The 9,341-nt window shown below is 36.3% G+C and overlaps 1 protein-coding gene across 1 annotated transcript; it reads left to right on the top strand.

The window, feature by feature from the left end:
• Positions 1 to 5,137: 5,137 nt before the first annotated feature.
• LOC124200489 lies at positions 5,138 to 5,764 on the top strand. Its single transcript, XM_046596750.1, has 2 exons — positions 5,138 to 5,390; positions 5,452 to 5,764. Exons 1-2 carry the CDS (start codon positions 5,214 to 5,216, stop codon positions 5,659 to 5,661), a joined length of 387 nt encoding a protein of 128 aa, XP_046452706.1. The 5' UTR covers positions 5,138 to 5,213; the 3' UTR covers positions 5,662 to 5,764.
• The last annotated feature ends 3,577 nt before the right edge of the window (positions 5,765 to 9,341 follow it).

The following is a 9,341-nucleotide window of genomic DNA, read 5'->3' as shown; positions in this document are numbered from 1 at the left end:
TTTTTTGTGGTTCCCTGGTATTGTTCATGACTCTACAGTTTTTTTCAAAATTCATCACTTTTCCAAAAACTGGAGAGATCATGTAATGATTTATTCGACCCAAGGAGATATCGCATCATCGCAGATTCCGCCTTTGGTTTAAAGGAATGGCTTATAACACCATTCAAAAAGAACAACGGACAACATCTCTCTCAAGAAAAGAAATTATTCAATAAAAAATTACCAAGTACTCGTATGGTAATTGAGCTCATTTTTGGGGATGTGAAAAACAGATTTAAGCGATGCACGTATATCAACACAAGTATTGAGCGTGGGGTGGACATTGTTGTTACTTGTTGCGTTTTGCACAAAATCTGCATTCAACAAGGGGACTTGTACTATGGTGGAAATTTAGATCCTAATGACCTGCATTGCAATGTGAATCCAAATGTTAACCATGCTGATTTCAGAAATAATCGTGTGGCAGAAAGAAAACGACAAGTAATTTGTGAATCCTTACAAACAAGAATGCCTGTTATAGCTTTTCGCAGACGTCGTGTATGAAATTATCTGTGTACATTGATACAAACATGGTTTCATCAGTAAACATTCCTACACACAAACAAGTACTTATTATTTCCCTGTTATTTTTTTCTTCAATGTGAAACTGTTAGGTCTGGCCTATTCTCGATTAAAAGATAACGACGACAATGATAATAACACATTAAATATCGAATTTTCACTTATAACACTTTGCATAAATGAAAAATCAAATGCCTGTCATTCCTCTTTAAGCTCCTTTGGAACGAAGTTATTAACAACTACAAGGTTAATAATGTTTGTTGTAATGTTTGGGGGAGCGAGATCGAGAACGTGAATGACTTCTATTAGAATATTTAGGAGAACGCGATCGAGATCTCGACGATGAATGATTTCGTTGAGGGTAACATTTAGGTGAACGCGATCGAGATCTGGACGATGAATGATTTCGTTGATTGTCACATTTAAGGGAACGTGATCGAGAGCTTGAAGGTGATTGACTTGTTTTACAAGGATACGTAGTCGTATACCGATAGTAGTTGTGTACCGATATTAAAAATTGATTTTAAATAAGTAATAGATTCAACGATTAACTGAAATTTGTATTGTCCCGAAGGAAGGCACGAATGGCGAATATTATCAACTCTCTGCTTTCTGCTGGAGAACCGGACAACTGACAACGGATCTTCGCAAAGAGATTTCAACCCCAGCGATCCCGTAACTCCACAGCAGTTGATAGAGAGTAGAGCAATTTAAAAAGAAAAAAAAACAAACAAGACAGTCAGGTTTTTGTTAATCCAGCGTGCAAACTGCTTAGCGATTTCAGGTAATTTCTTATCACTTGGATAAGGGCAGACGCTTCCACCTGACCCAGCATGTCGTAAACTTTGATCCAAGAAATCAAAAATTCGTCGTATTTTTCAAACAGGGGAACCAATTCTGCATGACACAGTTTGTTTCGGGCAAATTTGGCTTCCCACAGTAAGATGTTTTTGTTAGAGTACTTTGGCCAGCATTGCTTTTCTTCTCCTAACGTGATCAAATCGTCAAGAAATGACTGGGAGTCTTTTACGGAATGGAAGTACTTTAATCCCCCCGGCTGATTGACGAGGAAGGCCCGTAAGACCGGACCCATATATTCAGAGTCCACCTCAAACATTTTGACTTGTATTTTGAGCAAAAACTCAAAATTTTTTACGGACTTGTTGTCCGGCCTCAGAAGAAATGGCTTCACAAAGTCTGGTTAAGAGAAATTTAAATCCGTCTGGTTTCGTAGTGGCGAATCGGCTCCGGGGAACACTTCTTGATGTATCCGATGGAGCTGATCTGCAGCTACGGTTTGGTTGATTAGCCGACACACAGCTATCCATGAAAGCAAGTACTTTTCTCCGTCGAGTAGCAGAAGCGGCAAGTAACTGTGTATGACGCAATTGCGTCCATGCATAGCTGTTTCAAGTACACTCTGTGTGTCGTGATCTAAAAAGTTTGTATCGTTTATAAACTCTTGGATAATCACTTGAAACAGAAGTAGGCTTCAATTTTCCGATTGCTTTCTAAATCTTTCCCCTTGTATTTGAGGTCATTTGATAGTAATGGGGACAAGTATGTGGTAAATGCCCAAAACAAAATTCGCCTGATTCTAATGACCAGGAACTCTTCTTCGATCGACAATTTGATTGTCTTTTGCTGAGCAAGCAACTGTTCTCTCGTTAGTGGTTGATTCGAGTGATTAGCCATTTTGCGATTGTGAATGCTAAAGGGAATTTCATATTGAAGGTTTGACGCGGCGCCTTACTTATGGCCTCGGAAACGGGACAGCAGGAGTAGCAAGACTCATCCTGCAACTGTTGCGATGGATTTAGTGATAAATATATCGGGTAAAAAAATAATTAATGGTAAATTCGTAATCATTACCATTTTTCGCAAATTGTTCAAACGACAAAAATTTGAAATTATTCATTTTTATTGAATTAAGTTCTATTATATTGAGATAAATCGATGAAATTCACGGTCGAGCATGGCACTAGCATCGGATATTGCGATAGACTGAAAGGGATGGAGCGAGTGAATGGATTTGTTCATTCTTTTCGATTATTTTCAAATGAGCGAGTTGAGATTTAACAATTTAATGTATTTCAAAAATGAACTTTATAGTTAGGGCTAAGACGGTATCTCAAAATAAAAAGCCGTAATTAGGTAAATTAACTTGTAAATAACAAGAAAAGAATGTATACCCAGGCCAGTTTCATGGGAACCGAGTTCCTCCCCTGTGAAAATATATTGTAAATTTTGATGTTTGTTTTGTTTGTTACCCACTATTTTACCCATCTAAAATGTCTGAAAAATCATTCAAATAAAACGTGTGCTTAGCTATAGTTAAAGGTACTTTTTCCAAACTGAAGAATCACTTACGTCTCTTTCATGGATTCCTAAAAACAATGGGCGTAGCCGTAGAACTTTATATTGTGGAAATAATGATTGCAAACCCGAATTCAACAGTTTTGATAAATAAAGAGATCATGTTCTATATTGTACCGTTAAAGAAATTTACCCAGCATCTATTTGTGAGCCTTGTAATTCAGTTTTTTTCAGCAGTGTTGATGCTGAGGGGGACTTAAACAATCATTTGTCAAGTAATAACAATTTACCCATGTCCAAACCAGACGATTCTGTAACAGATATTCAAGGAAGTGATGTAAATAATAGGGCGACTCAAATATTTGCTAATTGTTTTCTTGAATTGAGGGCTAAACACAACGTCAGTCTTTCTGCTATCGATTTCATTGCTAAAAATATTGGTGGGATATTTAATGGAATTGCTGAATTCTTTGACTTGAAACAAGACTGGACAGTAGTGCTACCGATTGTTGAAAGGGTCACCCTGGGATTGAATTGCAATGTGGAAAGAAATCGTTATTATGCGAAAAATTTTGGATTCGTTAAACCAGTACAAAAGTGTGTGGGTTCTCCTCCTGAACTTGTTGTCAATAGCAGAGTGGAAAAACATTCAAAATCGAGTACCTTTCGAGCCTGCCTGCCGAGTCAGCGTGCTGAGTCAGCATGTTGTCCGAGTGGCGTGCCGCGGTGACGTCACGTGTGTGACGTATGTTGTTGGTGTTTACGTCCGGACCGTGACGTAGACGGTTGGTGGTGGCCATCGCTGGAGGGGCAGGGCCAATGGCTCCGCGGGGCATTACAGTCGGACGAGGAAATACTACTCGATATTCCTGACAAACCTGGTTTCAAGCTCCGAGGAGCTGTAGTTAACGTTTGTGCAGATTCAAAAGGCGCCCATCAACTATTTGGATTTGCCCGAACATCATCAGCTAAGTTTTGTCGTCTTTGTTTAATATCTCGTCAGGATTAAGAAAAAAAGTTGTAAAATAGGAGAATTAAGAACGAAGAACAACTACAATTTGGGCGTAGAAAAGGTAAGTATCAGCAAAGACAACATCCCCTGAGTGGGATTCAGTTTAACAGTCCCTTAAATCAATGTAGATATTTACACGTAGCCGAACATCCAGTTTTTGATTGCATGCACGATTTCCTGGAAATTATAATACCATTCGTCATCAAACTAGTTTTGTTTATTTATGTCACAAGTTCTGATTACAACATATCTACATACGTTCTAAATAGCAGACTGAAAAGGTTTCAATTTATTTTTTACGATGTAAGAAACAAGCCATCCCCCAAATTTAAAACGTCACTTTGCGAAAGAAAGGAAATTACAACACCAAACAAAGGGCGTCTCAAAATTGGTGTCCCAATACAATACGAATGCTCCCACTTTTGATTGGGGATTTAATTCCAGAAGGAGATCGATATTTTTCATTAATTTTGATTTTACTCGAAATAATGGATATTGTTTTTTTACCAAATGTTACAATGGAGCAGACCATTATTTTAGAGGATCTGATTCACCGAATGTATTCCCGATTTTATTCATTATTTCCAACAACCAGGCCAATCAATAAATTTCATCACATGGCCCACTACCCAGCAGCTATTCGGACTTATGGTCCAGCTATTGGTTATTTGTGCATGAGGTATGAAGCGTACCAAAATTTATGTAAACGTTTGGTTCATGTTAACTGCAATTTCATTAATGTCCCCAAGTCGGTTGCCTATCACCTTCAAACAATTGCTTGTTTTAATCGTAAAAATAATTCACTGTTTCACAATGAGCTTCCAACTCTGGGTCCCAAGTCAGAAAAATCACTTGATTCCAATCAAACTGAATATAGATGGGTAAAATCAATAGGTTGGCATATCCGCATAGAATCAGTTATTTTACTCAAACATAGCTTTGAAAATCCTTCAGGATATCCCGAATTCGGCAAAATAAGCAAAATCTTTTTCATGGATGCCAAATTTTATTTTGCTGTTTTAGTTCTAGAAACGATAACTTTTAATCAGCACTTGTATTCCTTTGAACTGCAACCTTACAATCCCATTCAGTCAATTCTCATTGCATTTGATACGTTGAAACCTATTGCTCCAACATGGCTATTAAAAAGTTTCAATGATGCTGATAATATCACTTATGCAAACGTTCGACATTTTGTTTAAGGCTGTATAACGAGACTAATCGCTATTTTTGGTCTTACTCAGCTGCTGACATTGACGGACAATGCCTTCTGTGTTTGAATGAATCAAATGTAGAAGGACTTGGACTTTCATTTGGCCACAGAATGAAACTGCTAAATTACGTTAAAACAATCAAACAACTTCAAGAGCAAGAGGAATTGGCCAATGTTGTCATTGTTGATCCCAGACCGATTTTAGAAATTGAGCCAGTTGTTAACGAAAATCAAATATTTCAAATAGTTGTGCCTGCTGAACCTTCAAACAACAACGGAACCTCGAACGTAAATATTTTTACACATAAAGTTAAAGTTAATTCCAACTGAATATTTTTATTATTTTCAGGGAGATGTTAACGTCATCGAAATTTTAAACGAAACTGACGAAGGAAAAATGAATGTTGGAGCCTATATGGAACGACTTGAGGCTGTCATTACCGAAGACGAGAGGATAACAATCGTCCAGATCTTTTTGAACCGCTTGTCGACAAAGAGTGGCAAAATTGATTGTTTCCACCAACAGAACAAAGAAGAAATCTTGGAGAAGCCATTGTAAGGGCTTTTCCTTGCTTAAGGATCCATGTAGATGGAAAAGTTTACTCCAGCCATTTTTATAATCAGTATACTGGATCTAGGTTCATTGAAGCAAGACTAAAAAGATTGAGGGAGTCAAATAGAGACGGGCGGCGCCGGAATATACCACTTCAAGATCCCTTAAATCCGGTATCAAAAAAAGGTTCCATCAATAAACGGCCAAATGTGAAGATAAATGGCTACATTTTTAACGAAGTTGAATGCAGGTTTAAGGTAAATTACTTCAGTATCAATATAATAAACAAACAGTAAAAATATTAATTTGTTTGAAGGTTGAATGGATGAAAAGTCATCCTCCTGGAGGAGAAAATGACCCTGTCATCGAAGAATACATGAAAACGACCTTCGGTTATGGTCAGGAACAAATCAAAACCACATTGACAGAGCCAGGTCTAGTCATGGCGGAATACCCTAGGTTTAATGACTTCCGCAGAATGGATAGCTAGTAAAAAATTTTCAAAATTATTCAATGGTTCTTCTCAACAACAACTTTTTTATGCAGTTTTTTTTTAGATTTTAAGCTAATCTATCCAAAAGCTAATGATTTTGATAAATCTTTCAAAGAGAAAAACTTAAACGAAATCTTTCTTTTGGCAAATCAAAAAAGCGTCGATATCCCTGAGTCTCCTGATGGTAAACAAATTTTTATATTCATTTGTCAATTGTTCCCTTGTATGACGTATTTTTTTACAGAATGTTTCAAATCCATTTACGTATTGCTTAAACTTACTCCGAGCATCACCAAACTTCGCAAAGTTAATTTAAAATTAGTCTTTGAAAGATTAATAGTGTTATGAAATCAGGCACAGCGGCGGTAACATACTTATCCAAGATACTTTTTTGCCAGCCAGGAAAACTTATGCAATTTGTGTACTTATAGAATAAACTCCATACTTACCATTTCTTTATGCTGATTTTATAAAAAGTATGTTGGTGAACGTAAGTAAGTTGTATTTCATCAGTATGTTTATTATCACACTTATACAGATTTCAGAAATTTTACGATATTACAGCCTATTGCATGCTTAAAAAACTATACGTACTTATACAAAAACCATGCTTATAACGCCCGTGAGAAATAAAATTGAAATCATGATTTACGTAACATTCTATATTTGAAAAGGTGGTATCGTTTCAGAATTAATACACATTAAACAAGACAAAAATGTTCAGATGAAATTACCAACGTTGTAGATATGCCACTAAAACATTGAAACTATATCTACGTCACGTATTTCTAGATACAGTATTCCAGTGAGTAGAAAGTTTAAGAGTTTTTCATAAAAGCATTAAACTTACGACAAAAAAATTTAAGAGATGAACTGTCTTTCGGGTCAGCAGTGATAGAGGTGTTTAGTAGCTGAGAAATACAGCGGCGCTCAATGAATGACAACACACCATAAAGGAAAGGATAGTTCCGATCAAAGACGTAGTATACGCTGAGTAATTCAAAGACAGCTTGCCAACTCTTTGTAACAGGGATGTTCTTGAAGTTCCTGGCAGTTCCACAAATAATAAGCATCGACCGTGATTCGCCTTGGACATCGAAGAATAACAAGGCACTCGCATTGATGCCTTTGTATGATGGTTCAACACGCATGTTTACCTTAAAAATAATAAAACGATAGTTACTAAGTTGTGTGAATAACTGCAAAAGAGGCCAAAAAAAACTTGTGCTATTTCAAAGAGTTCTGCTGAAGAACTGCGTTCCCTTTTTTGTGGAACACAAACGGTTGATGGCCATCAACAAACCAATCGTTCCCTTTTCTCCTTCAAAGAAAACTGCTGTAGATGCTGCACTTTGATCATTATATTCTGCAAGGTAATAGCGCTTTAGGTTAACCATCAGCTCATCAAAATAAACTTTGAAAAGATATTTCATTTTATAATTTCAGTCATTTTCAGGAAATCTGCATAAACCTAAAGAGAAATAAAAGGCAATGGAAAAAATAGTTGTCCAACTGAATGAAAACAGAGTATGCAGATGATGTATTTTGAATACTTTCGGAAAATCCAAGTAAAAAGGAATTGCTGCCAGTATTTGATCCGTTCTAAGGGTGTGATTTGTTTTTAACGTATAAACGCCTTTCCTTGAAACTTTTCTCGATATCTGAAGCAGCGATATCCAATTGTGATTTTTGAACATTTACAGGACATTCCAGGTTCTGCGATTGATTATGTTCGTGGGCATCAACTTTTAACTTCCTACTCGCTTTCGTTTTCACGTTTCCCCTTTGATTGTTTACGGCTTTTATAATTTCGTTTTCACCGACAGCTAAAATTACAAAAAAAAGATATAAGGGTTCTGTATAACTACATATATCAATATTGCAGCTTACGAAATGTTCTTCGAAATCAATATCTTTGAGAGAAGGATACTTTTCCACGCCCATTTTGGAATACCTCTTATACATTCTTTTACTTTTCGATCCTTTGTTGATGTTAAGCAAATGTTTTACACAAACCAAAAGAAATCGGTTATTGTATAGAGTAATTACATTTTTCTGAATTGCTGTACCGAGAAAAGGATTGATTTCAAAATCCTCTTTGCCTTCGTTTGGCAGACTAAGTATCACTTCTTCTGATGGAATGTTTTTAGACATTTTAACCAGCGACCGTGCAGTAGGTACAACCGGAACAACGGATACAATTTCTATAATAATAAATACATGTTAAATGCATGTGACCATAATATGATTACATTTAAAGACACAATTCTTTAACTATATCACCTCCGATGTTGGATTCCTGAGTAGATTTGTTGACGATGCTGCTGCTAGTTGAAATTTCTGGAAGCTTAGCTAACGTTGCTCTCTTCGTTTTAACAAGTTTTCTTTTTTTTCTGGGAGATTTATTAAGACTCTGAGCATCACCGTGATCACTGGCAGAAATATAACCGGTGCTCTCAGATTCACTTTCGGTGCTGCAGGCAGCATAGTTTCCATCTGACTGTGTATGCAGCACATCAAAAAGTTCGTTGTGTGTGTGCACATTCACCTTCACAGCATCAACATCACTTTGATCAAACTTTACTCCATCTATGACAGCATATGACAGAAATTCCCTCGCATCACTAACATCATTTTCCAAATTCACTAAAAAAGAAATGTTGAAATCATTAATCATAATAAATCTATCATTTAATTTAAAATCTAAATATGTTGCAAGTGTTTGCAGAGAATTGTATTTCTGCAGATGAAGAAGACTCGCCATCAGATTTATGATTGTCTGTTACATCATGCAATTCACTTGAAGCATCTTTTTCTTTGTCCACTAACAATAAAATCAATGTGATGAACTAGTGCAAGACAAAACAACAGGCCAAGTTATATAGCAATATACTTGCACAATTCACAGAAGAATTTGTTCTGCGATGATGTCAGAGTTTATCCAATTTTTCCAAAATTTTCAATAATGCCTGGTTCAGGGAATCCACTTGCAACGTCATTTTCTTCTGTACCTTTTGATTAAAAAACAAGACAATAAGCCACTGAATTTAAAGCAATAACTTGAAATGCAATACTGACCATTGAACGAGAAAGATGTAATGGTTGACATTTTTTCATTTGGTATGCAGTTCTTTCTAAGCTTCACAACTACATCTTTTTGTTTGTGATAAAACACAACGTCATGATTAACGTC

Source organism: Daphnia pulex, chromosome 8 (assembly GCF_021134715.1).
Source record: "Daphnia pulex isolate KAP4 chromosome 8, ASM2113471v1".
Lineage (NCBI taxonomy): Eukaryota > Metazoa > Arthropoda > Branchiopoda > Diplostraca > Daphniidae > Daphnia > Daphnia pulex.
This window is presented reverse-complemented; position numbering and strand designations above follow the sequence as displayed.

What these genes read in the sequence shown, in the direction of transcription:
- LOC124200489 (XM_046596750.1), top strand. Translation starts at nt 5,214, where the DNA reads ATGAAACTGCTAAATTACGTTAAAACAATCAAACAACTTCAAGAGCAA. An exon ending in ACAACAACGGAACCTCGAAC is followed by an intron (nt 5,391 to 5,451) that starts GTAAATATTTTT and finishes TATTATTTTCAG; the next exon opens with GGAGATGTTAACGTCATCGA.